This window comes from Myodes glareolus, chromosome 9 (genome assembly GCF_982192425.1).
Source record: "Myodes glareolus chromosome 9, mMyoGla1.1, whole genome shotgun sequence".
In the NCBI taxonomy this organism is placed as follows: Eukaryota; Metazoa; Chordata; class Mammalia; order Rodentia; family Cricetidae; genus Myodes; species Myodes glareolus.
In genome coordinates, this window is record NC_142034.1 from 103,872,001 (window position 1) to 103,891,606 (window position 19,606).

Sequence of the window (19,606 nt, forward strand, 5' to 3'; positions counted from 1 at the left end):
GTGTGGGAATCCGTACGGGATTCTTCCTGTGCTGGCATGTGGGCACACTGACACTCTTCTCCAAATGTGCACACTCCATTTTCAGACGAACGTCGTGGGGGGTGAGAGAGGCTGGCACTTGCTGCTCCCACCCAGTGAGTGCACCTGCACACTGGAGAGTGGGAAATCTGCACTTTGGTAAAGCACTGACAGGCGGGGAACCATGCTTTATAGTGAGCGGGAAAATACACTTTGGATTGCTGAGCTGTGATGCCCTCTGTATAAAAATCTGTTTGGAGCCAGGTGGTGGCGGTGCAAGTCTTTGAACCTAGCACTCCAGAGGCAGAGGCAGACAGATCTTTGGGTTCAAGGCCAACCTGGTCTACATAGTGAGTTCCAGAACAATCAGGAACTACTGAGAAACCCTGCTTGAGAAACCAAAACCACAAGACTCACATACAAAAACAAAACAAAGCCCCACTGTCCAGCAAGGGCGCTGTAGTAGTTTTAGGGGAGATCCCCTGTGGTAACAGACAAAAGTGAACAAAAGTTGGGGAAGAGAAGGGGCTGGATAACCCTGTCACAACAGAAACAGATTCATTGAGGGCATGGACAAAGATGAGGGCAACAGAGGCTGGATTCTAAGAGTGTGGGGGTGGAATACTCTTACATTCTGTAGATTTGTCTCAGGATACACAACACTATGGAAGTGGATCCCAATGGGAAGAAATAGCTAAGAACTGGATAGGATTAAAACAAAACAAACCATTTCTATGTATATAGGGACATGGCACTGGTATGGGTGTGGTCAGACAGCGGGGGTTGGTTTTCTCCTTCTACCATGTGACTCCTGGGGGCGTCAATTTCAGGTTTAGGCATCTTGCCAGCCCAGGACTGTATTTATATAGAGAAGGTGCCAATCTTGAGTGAGTTGTCTGGGTATATGCTTTTGCATATGCTTAAAGTTGCAGGAGTCAAGGTAAAGAGCCAGGAAGAGCTAGGCCTTCACTGGGCAGAGAGACAGAGACAGAGTAGAGAGTCAACTACTGACGATTCGGGCCCATGGCACGAATGTAGAAAAATCACTGCTTCCTCAGAAAAAAATCTATTGTCCCACAGAGAACAGGAACAAAATGAGACAGAAGGCTTTTACCTTTGGGTATTCTTGCTTTAGTGCTTTATTAGGAGACAGGCTACTAAAAGGCAATTTTTATTTGTATTTTTAATGTTCAGATTTAAAGGTTCAGGGGACCTTTATAAGTTCAATGTAGAGTTACACTCTGGTGCTGGCCAACACTGAAGTCTGGGAGGTGTATAAGGAACTTTCTGACCTGCTTCCTAACTCTGGTTCTTCTGTCAAATTCTCATTGTTAGGCAAAACTTGCACACGAGTGAGTACAATGAAAATAAAGCTTGCAACTGTCATGCATATTCCAACAGAGAAAGCCACTCGATGGGAGGAGCTGTAGACGATGAGAATGAGGCCCAGAGTCAGAGTCAGTACTCCCATGATGAAGACTAGTGCCTGCCACCAGGAACATTTCAAGGACAGACAGCAGACAGGCTTCCCCCTTGGCAGAAGACTGCTAATCGCATCCATTTGAAGAGGTTGGTACACTGTGGTTATTTTCCTGCAGTGATTGAGGGGGAGATTACAGTGAGAAACAGCCCAAAGTTATGGAGAGCTGCCTGGTTGGGGTGTTCATAAGCCAGCACTTGGGAGGCTGAGGTAGGAAGATTCAGAATTCCCAGCAAGTACCAGGACAGCCAAGGCTATGTAGAAACTGTCTCGAAGCACAAGCTAGTTTAACACTTCTTACAGTGACGCGGGTGGGATGGTGGGGTGCACACATAAGTAATGGCTTCACGCATGGTAGGGAAGCCCTCTACTCCTGAGCTACACCCACAGATCCACTGTGGTTCTCGGTGGTAATAAAAGATCCCACATAGCCAGGTGTTGGCACATGCCTTTCATCTCTCTACTCCTGAAGCAAAAGTGGGTGAATTTTCAGGACAGCCAGAGCTGCATGATGAGATCCCATCTCATGGGAAAAAAAAAAAAAGCTATTGTTAAAGATGGTAGCAGGTCATTCAAGACTCTGGAAAGGCTAGTAAGAACGGAGCATTGCCTCTTCCTCAAGTGTTTTTTTTCCCCTCCCCTGGGACAGGGTTTCTCTGTGTAGTTTTGGAGCCTTTCCTGGAACTCATTTGTAGACCAGTTTGGTCTTGAACTCACAGAGATCTGCCTGCCTCGGCCTTCCAAGTGCTGGGAGAAAGGTGTGCACCCACCCAGCTGTGTCTTGTTATACTTAATACAAGAAATAAAATTCAAAGATGGGTGTGGACTAGACTGATGAGGTGTCATGTGCCTGTAATCCTAGAACTTGGAAGCTGAATTCCAGGCCAGAATCAGTACATGGTGAAACACTTTCTCATAGCAAGCAAACAAAACCAACGAAAAGCAAAAACAAAACCCCTCTAAACAACACCAAAAGAGAGAGAGAGAGAGAGAGAGAGAGAGAGAGAGAGAGAGAGAGAGAGAGAGAGAGAAAGGAGAGAGAGGAGAGAGGGAAAAAGGAAGAAAGGGAAAATAGAAAACCCACGAAAAAATAACCTAGGTGATACACCTTTAAGCCTAGTACTTGGGAGGCAGATGCAGGCAGATATGAGTTTTAGGCTAGTCTGGTTTACAAAGCTAGTTCCAGGACAGCTAGAGCCATTGCACAGAGAAACCCTGTCTCCGAAAACCCAAGCCAAATAAATAAATAAATAAAAAGTGTTTTTTTGTTTTTTTTTTTAAAGTCTTATATACAAGTGTTTTGCTGTTTGTGTATCCTTTGTACACTTGGTGCATGCTTGGTGGCCTCAGAGTTCAGAAGATCAGAACCCCTAGACTTGGTGAGTTAGGGAAGGTTGTGTTGTGAGCAGTCATGTGGATGCTGGGAATATAACCTGGGTCCTCTACAAGAACAAGTGTTCTTAACCGCTGTTAAGACCCTCTCTTCAGTCCCCAAATCCAGAATCTTAGTATTTTCAGACAAACAGCCGTTTGTTGCACAGGGAGAGTCTAAGTTCCCATGGGCATGTCTGCTAAGACCCTCTCCCTGTGCAGACATTCCCGTCAGCGGGAACTTAGCAGCCATAGATGCAGAAAGCTGTGAAGCTGTACCTTCAAAGACCTTCGGGGAACACTAGCAGTTAGTTCTAGGAAAGAAATGACTTTTCTCACCTGGTCCAACAGTAGCTTTCAAATCATTCAACATATGCTAGAAATTTTCTTCCAAAGCAGTGAGGACGTTCAAGAGGAAGGGTCCTTCAGTGAAGAGTCAGCATGGCTGGGCTTGTTTTTATGCATTAGGCCCTTGATTGCAGAATTGAAGCAACATGGACACTCATGGTGTGGAGAGTGGGGCCCATGCAACACAGTATTTTCTTCACCTAGGTGAATACCTCAATTATTCTGAAGAAAGTCCTAACAAGGAGTGCACAGATAAGAGTCCTCACTGGACTATCCTATGTAAAAGGTAATGCCAAAATTGGAAGAGGTTTTGAACTGATGGCTAGTATGCTGAGTCTTCACCTGCTGAGAATTTGGTAAAGATGTTACAATTTTCACTTTTTTCTTGTTTTTAAGACAGGGTTTCACCATATAGTCCTGGCTGGCTGTCCTGTAACTCAGAAACCCTCCTCCCTCCACTTTCTGAGTGCAGGAATTAAATGCTTGCATCAGTGCTCCCAGCCCAAACTGTTATTACTAAGCATGGACGATTTGTAGCTCACACACCCACCCCAGCATTTCCCAGGCCTGAAAACAGGAGTCATCTGACAGCTTCCAATTTTGCAACTATGCTGGGTCTACAGGTGTGTATAGTCACAGAAGATTGTATTTAACTAAAACGCTACAGGTGTGTGTAATCACAGGTTGTATTTAACTGACCATTTTAAAATAAAACATCAGGTACGCTAATCATTCTACCACTGAGTTTTGTTCCTATTAACCAGAAACTTTGTCAAATGGGAATTGAGAGCTTTAACTCTGCATTTATATTCTTTTAAAAGCATCTCCGATGAAACAAGACTAGTTCCCTGCCTTCAACTCCCGAGATTAAAACCAAAGTACTATGCAAAGGTCCTCCAGAATACCCTTTAACTTATGTGCTAGCTCATTATCAAAATTAATCCAGCGACCATCTGGAGCCCACAAGAAACCTCTCAGTTCCATTTTGTAGTTGATTTTTCAATTTTTTTTATGTTTGGGTGTTTTGTCTGCATATATATACATCTGTACATCATTGCTGGGCTGGTGACTGGGGCCAGAAGGCCTCAGATCCCTGGAGCTGGAGTTAGAGCCGTGGGCCTCTGTGAGGCTGCTGGGAAGTGAACCTGGGTCCTCTGAAGAGAAGTACTCCTAACCTGAATCATTACCTATCAATCCCCTAACTGGCTACTTAGAATATTTGCACAAGCTAGTTTAGCAGTTCAAGTGATTAAATTATCCCATTCAGATGGGAAGCCGCAGCTACATGTCTTCAAATTAGTCAGGTGAGATGCAAAACATCACAGCACAGGACCATTTCCCAGAAGCAGATGCCATACCTTTATTCAAACACAACACCCCGAAGAACTCTTATCAACAAATATACTGAACAACAAAAATAGATGCTTTTGCCTCAAATCCCTAGTCTTTTACAAATAGAAACATTAATTCAGAATCACCCCTGGAAATTTTACAAAAACATTAAATCTAGGACTCTTGCATTGTAGAAAAAGACTGCATGGGGTCAGGACAAAGAGTACATTTTGTTATGTGCAGGTGTGTGATTTTTTTTTTAACAGTTCTGGGTACTGAAGCAAGGACCTTGCATATGCTAGCAAAGTGTTATAACCACCAAGTCTAGGACTGAAGTTTGGTCTTTAAAGACAGATTTTTGCCAAACTCGATGCTTCCCTCAAGCTCATGCCACTGGCCTCGGCTTCTTGAATGTTAATGCAGCAGTGCACACCCGTCTCACTATGTAGCTCTGAGAGCCTAAACTCCCTAGGTAGACAACTAAGTCAGCCTTCAACCCACACAGATCTGCCTACCTCTGTGTCCCACACCCTCCCTGCCTACGTATTCTTGAGTTCAGTTAACTCTGATAGTTCCTTCAGACTGAGAAACCTGATTTTAGTTTGAGTGAGCTACTTGGGTTTTTTTGTCTTTGGGCGCGTTGGAAGATTTCCTGGATTTAAAGAACTTGGCCTTTGACTTTCTGGTTTCTGGCATACTTCTTGGCTTCTTTCCTGTGGTCTCAGGCCCTGAAGCTTCTGGGGTCTCTGTAGCTGGTAGGGCCTTCCTTTTCTTTCCCTGATGTGTGTTTGTATCAGGTTTCTTTTTTGGAGACTTTTCCCCTGTGATATTTTCTTGCATCTTAAAAAGAAAAACAGGAAAGAAAATTAAGTTTAGAACAACAAGGACCAAGACTTCACAATCAAACTTAAGGAGTCACAATTCTGACTATAACTTCAAAGTGTAACCTCGGCCTTTTCTATCATCAGGTACTTGTCTTCTGTCTTTTTCTTTCTGAGGCAGGGTCTCACCTGGCTGGAACTCATTTTGTAATCCAGGCTGGGTTCAGCTCCTACTTCAGCCTGGCACATAACTTTAAAAAAAGAGATAGGGTTTTTCTGCAAAACAGTTCTGGAACTCAATTTGTAGACCAGGGCTGGCCTCAAACTCAAGAGATCTGCCTGCCTCTGCATCTGATTGCTGGGATTAAAGGCCTGCGTCACCAATGCCGAGTCAGTTTTTATTTTAGAATATATCCCTACTTTTATTTTCCTTTTATTAAAAATAACAAATAAAGGCTGACTGGAACGGTGACAGCAATCCTAACACTTTGGAGGAAAGCCCAGGCTAAAAACACAGCAAAACCTTGTCTCAAAACCAAGAACTTCACACCAGTATGTTGTACTATGCTGGAAGCAGACACATCCTGTGCTTACGTGTTTGGATTGCCCACTTTATGGAGCCGCTACAATGAATACCCGCACATGTGAGTTACACTTCTAGAAGAACTGCCATAGAGTAACAGGCCTTTTATTACTCAGGACAAAGTCAATCAGCACCTGTCTTCCTACAGCCTGAAAACTAAACTCCCATCACTTACCCTGCTTGCCTGATACACAACAACTATCAACGGTAATAAAAATACCTTCAGGTTTTCTTTATTCGGTGTTTCTCCTATTGGGACCAGCTGTGGGATTGCTTCTTCACACTCGTCTGTCCCTTCAGGTTGTGTTTTTACTTTGCTGGTCTTTTTCTTCTGGGATCTTGGGGCACTTCTAGTTTTACCTTGAGATCCAGCCTTTTTGGAGCTTTTCCTTAACGTTTTGTTTTTCTTCTTTGACTTTTCTTTTTCATAATTCATTCTTTTTTTTAGTACCTACCAAAACACCAGATAAAAGATGAGCAGGAAAAACACCCAGAGAAAACAGATTGAGAAGCTACAGTTCTGATTATTCATAAACTCCCTAAAGCATCCTTGACCAAGCACTTAAAACTCAGCTTTACTTGTTTGTGGGCTGACAGGTGTTTCCATGTGTACCCAAGCTGGTTGGCTTTGCATCTCTCCTACCTACCGGCCACAAGATAAATTACCGACACTCCCTACCACAACCGGCTGTCTACCTGACTCTTAGCTGGACACCCACCCACTACACAGATGGTAGGTGAAGTAACATCAGAATGTTAGTACACGCTTGCACCCCTAGCTAGCTGGAGGCTGTGACAGGAGGATGGCAAACTCAAAGGCCAATTTGATCTATTCTGCCTCAAACAAAAAGAAAGAATTGGGGATTTAGTTTAGCACTACGGTACATGCTTATTATACACAAGGCCCTGCAAGGGCTCAACAGTTCAGTACCCATCACCAGATTGTAGGCATGCGACTGAGAGGTGGAAGGTAAGAGAAAGAAATTAAACCCTTGTACCTACATTAAGGAAGCAGAACCCACCGGGCAGTGGTGGTGCACGCCTTTCATCCCAGCACTTAGGAGGCAAGGCAGGCGGATCTCTGTGAGTTCGAGGCCAGCCTGGTCTACAAGAGCTAGTTCCAGGACAGGCTCCAAAGCCACAAGGAAACCCTGTCTCCAAAAGACAACCCTCCCCACAAAAAAACTCACCACAACAAAACAACAACAAAAAAGGAAAACCCATCCCCACTTAAGCCCTGGTTTGGTTTGAATCATTACTGACCTACCCGTCTTTTGTGTAAGTGTGTATGTGTATAGCATAGGTCAACTGAGGCTCTTTAGGAGCCACCCGCTTTCTTAAGACAGGGTCTCTTATTGGGATATGGGGTTTGATGATTAGGTTATGCTAGGCTGACTGGCCAGAGGCCCAGGGATCCATTTTTCTCCACCACCCCAGAACTGGGTCACACTCAGATACCATGTTTGCATGGCAAACACTTTCACCAATGGAGTCATCTCCCCGGCCTTGAGCCTCCAGTGTTTAATATGCTTTAGGTGGCTGGATTTAAAGTACTTTCAAGGTTCCTGCAGATCACTCCTGTACCTTTAACTGTTTATCTTTGTTTTTTTCCAAGACAGGGTTACTCTGTGTAGCTCCGACTGTCCTGGAACTCACTATATAGACCAGGCTGGCCTCAAACTCAGAGATCCTCTTGCCTCTGCTTTAAATGGGTATGGGAAGACCCTCCTAAATTGAAGCAGTATATTCCAGTAGCAGCGCAGATAATAAAGAGCACTCGGAAGGACGAAGGAAGATTATCTGCAGAGTTGATCCACCCAGCTGCTGCTACCAGCACCAGCTCTTCACAAATCCCACAGGTCACCAGGTTGGGAGTGCTATAGCATGTAGCAGAGTGGTCACAGCAGGGGTGAGGTAACTTGTCACCGTGATTTTAGTGTTAGCTGACTATGGGTAGAGACAAGCAGCTGCAGTATCAAAAGGCTTGCTCTTTACATTGTTAAATTGTGCTTCTAAGTTGCAGATGGATCTCTGTGAGTTCAAGGTCTGTCTGGTATACATGCTGAGACCCTGTCTAAAAAAACCCAAACAAGTAATAAACAAGTAAATAAAATTTTAGATGCATGGTGGTGATAGAAATCTTTGTCTCAAAAAAACAAAAGGTGGTTGGAGAGATGGCTCAGTGGTTAAGAACATTTGTTCTTGAAGAAGACCTGGCTGGATTCCCATAATCAACATGGTGGCTCACAATAACTTTGGAGAATATTTCCTGGGAAATCTAATGCCCTCCTCTGACTTTCTTGCCCCCCAACCCCGGATGCAGAATACTCAGAACATAATTCAAATATATAAAATAAAAAATTCTAAACAGTCAGAAGCTCATGCTTTATTTAAATCCTAGAGTCAGGAAGCAGAGACTGGCAGATCTTAGTGTGTTCTAGGCCAGCCTGGTCTACAGAGCAAGTTCCAGGACAGACTCTAAAGGAACAGAGAAACCCTGACTTGAAAAACCAAGGGGTGGGGGGGAGAACCCCTAAATAAAGCAAAACCAAAGATAAACTGGAAAAAAATCCAAAAACCAAAACCCAACTAGGATGACCTGTAAGCATACTCCAAGAAACAAGGACACTGTTAGCCTCAGCTCGCAGAGGCCGCCCTTTCACCCGCTGCTCCTCTAGGAGTGCCCAGCCGTTCAGGTCTGTCAGCTACGTCACTGCTGCCAAATAGAGGTTTTAATTAATCTCTACTGTTCTGTTTATCAGCAAGCCTTGGGAGTCAAAGGCTGGGGTGAAAACCTACTAGCTCAGAGAGGTTGAGTAGCCATTAGCTGACCTCTCCTTGCTGGCATCTCCGAGTGTACTTCCACTCCACCAAGTCCTTCCCTATTACTTCCTGTGCTTATCTCTACTGTCTTACAGACACTCTAGGATGACTTTCCATCAACTGGTTGCTAATTTGGCCTACTGACTCAAGGCTGATTTGATTTAGTTAACGCAAATAAAATTTCAGGGCTCAAAGTGTGATCAAGTATCTCACAACAGCAATTTAAAAAGGAATGAAATTTGTTTTTGAATAAGAATGGCCCTATAGGATCTGTCATTACAGCATGGCACTATATGAACACATAGGTTTAGAACACAGGGCCTTGTTGGAGGAAAATTACCACTGGCTTCAAAAACCAAGCCAGACCCAGTGTCTCTCTCTTCTCAACTCCTCTAGCACCATGTCTGTCTGCATGCTCCCACGCTCCCTGGTGTGGGAGGTCCTTCTGTCTACGGGTTGCTTTTATTGGTTAATGAATAAAAAAACTGCCTTTATAGCATGGGAGGAGGAAGACGAAGTTAGAGAAATGTCATGGAGCCACAGCAACGTAGCAATACACAGATTAATAGAAACAGGTTAAATCAAGATGTAAGAGTTAGTCAATAAGAAGTTAGAGCTAATGGCCAAGCAGTGTTTTAATAAATAAGTTTTTGTGTGGTTATTTTGGGGCTAAGCAAGCCGGTGGCCGGGACAAACAAGGGACCCCCCCCTTCATGTAACATCTCTCTCCTCAGTGCTGCGATTAAAGGTGTGCCCTATCACCTGGCCTACACTTTGATCATTATGCCCACCCCCACCCCATATTCTAACTTATACTAACCTTTTTCCTCAGGCTACTGAAGGACATGATGTTGTTTTCATCCTGGCATGTGACAAATGAGGAAAAGATGGGAAGGGAAGCCGACTTCTCAGTTTTTAGGAACAAGAGTTTCACACTCTGCCATTTCTGAAACAAAGAAATAATGTTATCCACACATACACTGCTGCTTCCCTCAAACGTCACGACTCAAGCACTTGCCATACTGTACCTCTGGCAGTTTTGCTGAAAGCATTTCTGAGACAGCCAGGATGTTTTCAATGATGTGCTGAGGCTTCATTCCAGTGTGACCAACACGCACAGAACTAGAATTTAATAAATAGATTCGTAAGTTTTGTATTTTAGAACTCTATTGCCTAAAGTAGAACACCACCATGCTGAAGAAACACAGGCTGAACCATGAAATGGCTCAGCCAGTAAAGAAACTTGACACACAAGCCTGACAGCCTGAACCAAAGTCACGGAGGCTGAGTGTAAACTCAGTGCATATAGAACTGACCCCAGAAACTGCCCCGACACCCACAACAGTGGTCCCTAAAGCTGTTCTGAGCAGAATCTCTTAAGGGTCATTGCTACCTCATAGTTCCATAGCCATTCAGATGGATCCTTCACAAGTAGAGTTCCGACATCTTACAGACAGCATACTTTATCAAAGGTCAAGGAATAGGCAATGCAGAACGGGAAGCCCAGGAGGTTTCCTGTAGCAGGGGCCCACCACTAGCGGGTCACTGTGGGGCAGTTTGGGAAGTGTCAACTGCACAGCAGTTGTCTAGCTCCTCTTCTCAGTCAGCCACTGGCTAGCTGTCTACTCTGTATGTACATGCATACACAGAGCTGTTTGTGGTGAACAGCAGGGCGAGAGAGAAGACAGGAAGCCATTGTGCCAGGCAAAGAGAACACAAGTAATGAAAGAAACACAGAATCACTATGCCACACAGGTTTCCCTCAAACCAGAGGCCTCTTGACTTAGCTTCTCCCATGTTAGGACCATGTGAGTCATTATACTCCAACCTTTGTGGCTCCCTGACATCAGTCTATGACAAAGAAAGTCACAGGAGGTCAAGCCCAATGACAACTCTTCTTACTTAACTGAAACCAATCAGGGGTGCTTCCCTTTTACAAGTAGGAGGCACACACTGACACCATCAATGAATATAAGGCTGAAAGGCAATCATATCCTTACTGGGCATAATAGCACACGTTTTTGGGTGTGTCTGTGGGGACATGCTTTTAATCCTAACATTCAGTGGAGATGCCAGAGTATCTCTGAGTTCCAGGCTAGCTAGAATCATACAGTGAAACCCCGCATCAAAAGAACAGAGGCATCTCATCACATCATATAAAAGTTTTTTTAAAAAAAATTATTTATTATGTACAGTGTTCAGCCTCCATGTGTGCCTGCAGGCCAGAAGAGGGCACCAGATCTCTTTACAGATGGTTGGGAGTCACCATGCGGTTGCTGGGAATTAAACTCAGAGCCTCTGGAAGAGCAGCCAGTAAGCTTAACCTCTGAGCCATCTCTCCAGCCCTATCTAAAAGCCTTTTAAAATTTATTTTGAGATAGGTTTTCAATCAGCTCTAGCTGATTTGAAATTCTTTATGTAGACCAAGTTTGTCTCTGACTCAGAGATTTATCTGCTTCTGCCTTGCCAATGCTAGGATTAAAGGAATGTGCTACCATGCCTTTTATTTTAAATTATACGTATGTATGTTTGAGTCTGTGCACATAAGCTTTTAATTCATAGGCACTAAACCAAGAGGTAGAATTACAGGTAAGGCACATCTAACATGTGTGCTGGGAACCGTACCTGAGTTTGTGTGTGTGTGTGTGTGTGTGTGTTGTGTGAATGTTGGTGTCTGTCTCACGGTATGTGGAGGTCAGAAGACACATGCAGGTATTGATTCTCTCCTACCATGTGGGTCCTGGGGATGAAATACAAGTCGCCAGCCTTAAACTTGAACCATCTTGTTCAAGGAACCAAAGGTCTTTCCTTTAGTCTAGATGTAAGGCTGCAAATAGTTCAGGACCCTGGGTGAGAGTGAACCTAAGGGATAAGTATGTAGCTCCTTCCTCCCAGCTGAAACATGACTCAGAAAAAGGGGATATCAGCAGGGACATCAGTTGTCTACACAGGGACAACACTAAAGAGGCTTTTCCCCAAGGCTATGCACTGAGTTGCCTATAGCTGAACAGAGAACTTCAGTGGTACACGGCCTTCAGTGACTTAGCTGCTTTAGTCAGATGTGCTTCTCTGACTAACATCACATACCTAGAGAAGCATTTGGTCTGCAGCTGGTATCCTACTGGGGTGAACACATAGGAAAACCAGATCACAACGACCACGAACTTGTTAATAGGGGACTAAAATCACTTCTAAGAAAAATTTCCCCAGAAGACCATATTTTAGTTGTTGTTTATTCAAGATAAATATCTCTGTAGCTTTGTATTCTGTCCAGGAACCTACTTCTGTAGACAGGCTGGCCTTGAACTCACAGAGATTAGCTGTCCTGGAACTTGCTTTGTATTTTAGGATGGCCTCGAACTCAGAGATCTACCGAAAGGTGTATACACTACCACCATCTGGTTTCTTAGGGTTTTAATAGAAGGATCTGGTTTCCTTAATACCGCTCTTAAAGAAAAAGAATGAATGTGATTACCATAACATGTAAAGTTTAAAGGTTCGCATAGATGTTCCTCTTGTTACCTGCAAGAACCATGTTTGGAGATGTTTAAGACGGTCCCTGTGATACAGCTCTTAATCTCTTTGGACAGATTCTTGGCCAGAAGGTTTACAGATACTGGAACTCTGAAAATACACAGATATCAGAACACCACACACATAAAAACTCCTACCACTGAAGCCCAGTCATTGCAAATAAACTTACTTCTTCCTTTGATAGAAGTGTCTTCCTATGTGTGTAGGCAAATGCCGTCTAATTCTTTCATCAGTAATGAAGATGTCAAAGCTACCCAGGAGGCGGAGTTTGGCTTCATAGGCTTTATATTCTGTTTTTAAAGTTCTAAAAGGGATAATCTAGAAAACAGAAACAAAAGCAAAATCAAAAACCTTAAGAACCTGACACAAGAGAAGAAATCTTTTTTTTTAAAGATTTATTTATTTATTATGTATACAGTGTTCTGTATGCATGTCTGCCACCAGACCAGAAAAGGGCACCAGACTTCATTATAGATGGTTGTGAGACACCATGTGGTTGCTGGGATATGAACTCAGGATCTCTGGAAGAACAGGCAGCGCTCCTAACCTCTGAGCCATCTCTCCAGCCCCCAAGAGAAGAAATCTTTAATGCTTCCCATTCAGGTTAGTCCTAGACTCATACCCTTCTCAGTTTAATGAATTCCTGAGCATCTAAAATTTGCCAAGCACTGTGCCATCTGTTGGGGACACTGAGAAGAATAATTAAGAACCCAGGACAAAACCCCTGATTTTTTTTTTTTTGAGTCTCAGATTGGAGAATGCTAACTTTGAGGTTAGCCCAAGGCAACTGAGGAAGATGCTATCTCAAAACAAAGTAAAACAGGAAATTTTTTTTGATAGAGATGGCTTAGAGGTTAAGTGCACTGGCTGCTCTTATAGAGGACCTGTGTTTGATTTAGTACCCACATAGTGGCTAACAGCCAAGTGCACCCCCTTCTAGCTCAAGGGAATCCAAGACTCTGTTTTGGCCTTCATGGGTTCCTGTACCTATCAGGCGCACAGACACACACTGACAAAACACCCAGGCATGTTTTTAAAAATCAAATGTTTTAGATTTGGGGGTGGAGAGGCAGCACCTAGTGCACACTTTTAATCCATGCCTGGGGTAATTTAATTTCACAAATGAAAGAAACCTCTATGTTGGAGGCCAGACTGATCTACACTGCAAGTTTGGGGTAGAGCATTAGGCTAGCATATGTAAGGCTCTGGATTCAATTCCTAGTACGAGGAGAAATTAAAAAAAAATTAGAGAATAATAAAATACACAACTAGTCACAAAAGTCAGAGGCAGACACATGATGCTCTGCAAGTACAGAGGAACTAACACAACAATTAAGTTCCTAAATCATCTGTGATGGGGCTATAGATGGCTCAGAGCTCTGACAGCCACCTGTGGAAACAGCCTTCAACTCTAATTCTAGAGAACCCCATATCCCCGCAAGACTCCTTAGACAATCAAAATATAAAATCTGACATACATTTTGCTTTTCAGTCACAAATCAGAATAACACCTTCCCCACCAGTAAAATAAAATACAGCCAACCAAAACCACGACAATTATATTACAAAGAGAAAAACGGGCTGGAGAGATGGCTCAGCAGTTAAGAGCATTTGTTGCTCTTTTGAAGGACCTGGGTTTTATTTCTCAGTATCCATCAGGCAACTCACAATCGCTTGCAACTCCAGCTCCAAGAAATTGGAAAGCCTCCAAGTACACCTGTATCCACACTGTACATAGGCTTAGGGACATATACCCATAAAGAAAAACTAAAGAGAAAAATAGATCTAAAAAAAATATAGCAGTGTATCGTATTTCATTTCAATTAGCAACATGATTCCTACCCGAGAGATGCTGTTCACGCCATGTTTTTTCAAAAGTGTTCTATAAAAACATTCAGTCTGTTCAGGTGACTCACAGTGATCTTTGGTAAACAAACAGACTTCTGATGAATCTGATAGAATACTATGAGGCAAAGACCTGTAAAACCACGACAAAACACAAAGAGCAAAGCATTACTCAGAAAAAGTATTATCCAAAACACACTCTCACCTAAAAAATTTTTGTGGGTGTACCATGGCATACATGTGGGTTCAGAGGACAACTTTTGGGAACCGGTTTTCTCCTTCCACCATGTGTGCCAAGAGATTTGAACTCAGGTCACTTGGACTGGGGGGCAAGCATATTTACCTGAACCATCCTGTCAGCCCCGTTTACTTACACTTTGATTTATTTTCTTTCTTTTTGGTTTTTCGAGACAGAGTTTCTCTATAGCTTTAGAGTCTGTCCTGGAACTAGCTCTTGTAGACCAGGCTGGCCCCGAATTCACAGAGGTCTGCCTGCCTCTGTCTCCCGAGTGCAGGGATTAAAGGCATGCGCCACCACCACCTGGCTTGATTTATTTTCTACTTAAGTAAATACTGGTCTGAATGAAAGCAAGTTAGGTATGCTGACAATTCCAGTTTTAAGACGAGGAAGGAATGTGAAAAGTTCCAGGCCAGACCAGAAAACACACACACCAAAAACAGAATAAATCAATCAATTAAGATAGGTGGGGGAGGAATAGAAAAAGAAAAAAGGATGTCCCACAAGTGAAAAACTGAAGATATGGGAATGAAGCATGCAGAGGGCTGGGAGTATCGCTCACTGTAGAGCAGTCCCGCAGCACAGGAAAGAATCACGCTCCATCCCCCAGGGAGACAGCTTAAAGCACTCACTGTACAAACAAGGATCTGTGCTCATCTCCTGAACCTACGTCAAAGAGAAGGGTGGTGATGAGCATGAACTATCTCAGAGGAAGGTGTATACACGAGGATCCGCAGGATTCAGTGGTAAACCCTAGGTGATGAGCTCTAAGCAAATGAGACCTGCCTAAAAAGGGGTGGATAGCATTCCCAAGGAAGACACCCAAGAATGTCCTCTGGCATCCATACTCATGTGCTTACATACCCCAACTTGTGTTTTCACATGTGTGTACATACATACATAAACATATGTGTTTACAGACATATATATTAAAGTGAAGTGGGACTGGACCAGCATTTGAGAGCACTGGCTGCTCTTTCAGAGGACTCATGTTTGGTTCCCAGCACCCATATAGCAGTTTACATCATCTGGAACTTAAGTTCCAGGGAATCGGATCCTCTTCAGGTTCCCCCAGGCTTGCGTGCGCGCGCACACACACATACCCACACCCATTGGGAAATCAGAAGTGTTTTTCCCCTCTAAACCTCCCCAAGCCATTATATTTTTGGAGAAAAACAAGCTATACTACATACTGCTTTGATAAAAAGAACAAGCAAAACACAATCTATAAGACACTTATAAAAGTTTGAGAGTGACCACAATTACCTGCCAACCCTACACCAGAGGAACCTGACACAAGATAGCTAACAGAAATATAAATGCATACGGGGAGGCTGGATGAACCAGTGGGTAAAGACACACGCTTAGAGCTCAATTCCAGGACCAAAACGGTAGAAGAGAAATTATATTTATTCTCTGACTTCCACATGTGTGCCCCAAAATAAATGCAACCTAAAAAATATTTTTATTTAATTTCAAGACATGATTTCTGTGTATCCCTGGCTGTCTTTGAACTAGCTCTGTAGACCGGACTGACTTTGAACTCAGAGGTGGGGGTGGGAGAAGAGGGCTCCCAAGCAGGACCGAGGGCACTCAGCAGTTCAGACCATTTGTTGCTTTCCCAGGTGGTCTTAGTTCAGTTTCCTGTACTCACACTGGGCTGCTCAAAACCTCTTGTCTCTCCTGTACCAGGCGATCTGACACTTCCCTTTGGCCTCAGCAAGCACTGGAGATATGTGGTAAACATTCATATACTCAGAAATAGACACACTCTAAGTAAATCTCAAAATTTAAAGACTGGGCACTCAAGAGGCAGATCTATTCCTGAGTTTGGGGTCAGGCAAACCTTTGTAATGAAACCACTTAAAAAAAGGGGGGGGGGGGAGAATAAAAAAGAACGGAAGGGAGAAAAGCCAAGCAACAACAAACAAAACAAAACAAAAAAAAACCAAAAAGACACAAAAAACCCTGAACAGGTAAATTAGAACTTACATTCGGACCCGTAGTTCTTTATTTGGAATTTTCCATAATATCACCATTAAAAATAAATTCTCACTCCCATTCGAAAGTAACTCATTGTTTTTTCTTGACTTGGAGTGTGCAATCAGAACTTCCACTGCCTTTCCAATCTGCAGAAACACAAGAATAAATTAATTTTCTCAATTTAGGTTAACATTGCTCCCATACACAAACAAGTTTGTTTCCTTTGCTACTCTATATTTATCGGTCAAATTTCTCTCTCTTTTTCGAGACAGGTTTTCTCTGTTCCTTTGGAGCCTGTCCTGGAACTCACTCTGTAGACCAGACTGGCCTAGAACTCACAGAGATCCGCCTGTCTCCGCCTCTCTAGTGCTGGCATTAATGGCGTGAACCATCACAGCCCGGCTGATCAAATTTCAATCAGCGTATTGGGCTCTTAGAATTTGAACTCAGTGCAATTTATGAATCTATCAAGAATTCCCAAATACCTGCTCCCGGTATCTGTTTACAGGTGTCCTTACAGGCTCTACCGAAGCTTCTCCGCCCCCCCCCCCCCCACAACAGAGGGAACAATCAGGAAAAGAGCATAGCGCTGGGCGCACTTCAGAGCCATCACACGCCCGGCCCTAAGCATGCTACTTTTCGCATGTGCACGTACAAGCGTCCTGTAACCCTGCAGAATGGAGCGCTCTTGCCCACTTTCAACAGGAGGCAAACAGGCCACGGGCCCGAGGGAAGCGAACCCGCCGGGGTGAGTTTTCGGCGACCTCCTCCGGGCTCCGGGACGACCACGCACTCTCGGGCCCGCTCTGGGTTTCCAGGCCTCTCGCTCCGCACCCAAGCCTCACGCGGGCCCCAACTACCCTGCTTCCAAGCCGCTGTCCCCCAATCACTCGCCTGCTCTCTGTCCAGATGTTCTAGAACGGTCGGCGTGTCGGCTGAGGCCGGGGTAGAGGCAGACGCAGAGCCCTCCATGACTCTCTCAGCCTCGTGCAGAAACCGTGAGCTAGGAACACCTACGCACGCGCACGCACGCGGACCGGAACCGGAAATTAAGGGGTGGGACCGCCCGGGGGCCTAGTGCATCATTTCCGCAAGGCGCGGAATTCGATTTCGGGGCTCCCCCCCCCCCCCCCATGAGTAGTTGGTAGTGAGGGAGCCGGCAGGGGCAGAGCCATCGCGGAGGCGGCGCTTTGCGTCCGGCTCTTCCTAAGGCCCCGCGCCTCGCAAGCTTTGCCGCTCCTCTACGGAGGAAATCGGGAGCGCGTTCTGAGGAGATGCCTTGTCCTCAACCCCGTGCTGTCCCCTGAAGAGCGGGAAGCCGAGACTCCTCCACCCCGTTGTGGCTTCGGGCGTCGCTTTGCCCCAGTTGGTGCTGTTCCCTGAAATAATGAGGAACCTCCAGGAACAGGCGCGTGAAGCTGAGGGAGGAAGATGATGAGTCGGTCTCCGGAGCGTCGGCTCAGGTAAGCCCTGGACTACCGATAAATGGTGCAATACTCCAGAATGTCTCCTTCCTACTTCTCTCCCTTCCGCAGAGACCACCACCTCCTAGAAACCTCCAGGACTGTTAGAAGCATACTCTATTTATTTCCTCTTTACGAATAGATACAATTTACGTTTTCTTTTTAAATTAAGAGTAGTTGCCGAGTGTACCCATTGTGCTGACCTTGCCTTATAATAACGATGTTGTTCTCAGTATCGGAAGCTCTGAGTGGTACCATTAGTTGTTTTTTTGGTTTTTTTTCTTTCTTCTGTAAAGTCCATGGTGTTATGTACCATTAGTTTTTATTTTGTTTTGTTTGTTTTGAGACAGGGTTCTGAATATCCTAGAACTCTTCTCTGTAGACCAGACTGGCTTCGAACTCTGAGATCCTACTGCCTCAACCTCCCCAGTGCTGAAGTTAAAGGTGTACACCAACACGCTCCATTTATTTTATTTTATTTTATTTGGTCAAGAGCTTGCTATTTAGCCCAGGTTGTCCTGAAACTTGACTCAATCCTCCTTCTCTGCGTCCCAGAGGCTGGGATTACAAGGGTGAGTGAGCTCCCCCCCCCCCCAGTACCAGCACAGCTCTATAGTTTATTTACGAGCTATTGGGTAGCTATTGAGGATAATGACAGTCTTTTCGAGACCTGAAGAAATGAAGTAGAATGTTACCCGTCGCCATTTGTTTTCCAAAAGCGCCCATTCTATGAAAGAATAACGCTCTTCTGCTAGTGTCTAATAAGGATCTTGTCTTAAGTCAACTTGTACTAAACATTTTGGAAAAAGTCATTGGCACCTACTTCTCGTCTATTTTAGAACTTTTTAAAGAGTTTTATTTTTATTTTATGTGTATGGGTGTTTTGCTTGCATGTGTGTCTGTGCACCACATGTGTGCAGTGCTGGTGGAGGCCAGAAAAGGGTGTTGATCCTTCTAGAACTGGAATTACAGTTGGCTGTAAACCACCATGTGATTGATGGGAAACAAACCCAGGCCTGGAAGAGCAGCCAATGCTCTTAGCTGCTGAACAATCTCTCCAGCCCCAAGCACCAGACTTTTGGGCTGAGGAAATGGCATGAATTCAGATGATAGATCCTGGAGGTGTTTGGAAATGGTAAATGACTAAAGCCAGAGAATTGCAAAATGGAGGGGTGGAATATAGGCTTTAAAAACTGACAGAGTAGCTAGTTGTTAAACTATGGTCACACTTGAGAGAAATCATAAGAATACTAATGCTAATAATGTGCTTTAGTAAAGTTAATCTAGTATGATATTGCAAGGTGAAAGAGCTGAAACTGATATTCCTACTCCCATGTCATGAAACATCAACACACACCTTTTAGTGTGGACTGATTTAGTGACTGGGTTCTTTCTAATACAGTATTAAGAAGGTGATAGGATGCCAAGTCTGGCATGGTACTTGTTATACCACTACTTAGAGGCCTAAGGCAGGAGGATTGCGGTGAATTCTAGGCCAGAGAGGAAGCCAAGGTGCCATGTTGTGAAGCTGCTTTGACAACCAGCTAGTAATCATACACATGAAGTAGGAAGTGGAACCTTCTATGTGGGCACATGAGAAACTCCAATCAGAACCATCCGGATGTGCTGTTCCAGCTTTCTCACAAAAACTGAGTAAGCTTATGCTAATTTTAGCTATCAAACTAGAGTGATTTGTTCTCTATCAGTACGTATTTGATAGAAATTTATAGTCCTCTTGGCTTTAAACCCACCCACATATTCAACTTT

At 44.1% G+C, this 19,606-nt stretch overlaps 1 protein-coding gene across 1 annotated transcript; it reads right to left on the reverse strand.

The window, feature by feature from the left end:
- Positions 1-4,552: 4,552 nt before the first annotated feature.
- Rsl1d1 (ribosomal L1 domain containing 1) lies at positions 4,553-17,413 on the reverse strand. Its single transcript, XM_087910836.1, has 9 exons — positions 17,271-17,413; positions 16,386-16,522; positions 14,153-14,288; positions 12,480-12,628; positions 12,299-12,400; positions 9,805-9,898; positions 9,597-9,722; positions 6,174-6,404; positions 4,553-5,389 (listed from the first exon to the last, which is right to left on the reverse strand). Exons 1-9 carry the CDS (start codon positions 17,346-17,348, stop codon positions 5,147-5,149), a joined length of 1,296 nt encoding a protein of 431 aa, XP_087766962.1. The 5' UTR covers positions 17,349-17,413; the 3' UTR covers positions 4,553-5,146.
- Between the last annotated feature and the right edge of the window lie 2,193 nt (positions 17,414-19,606).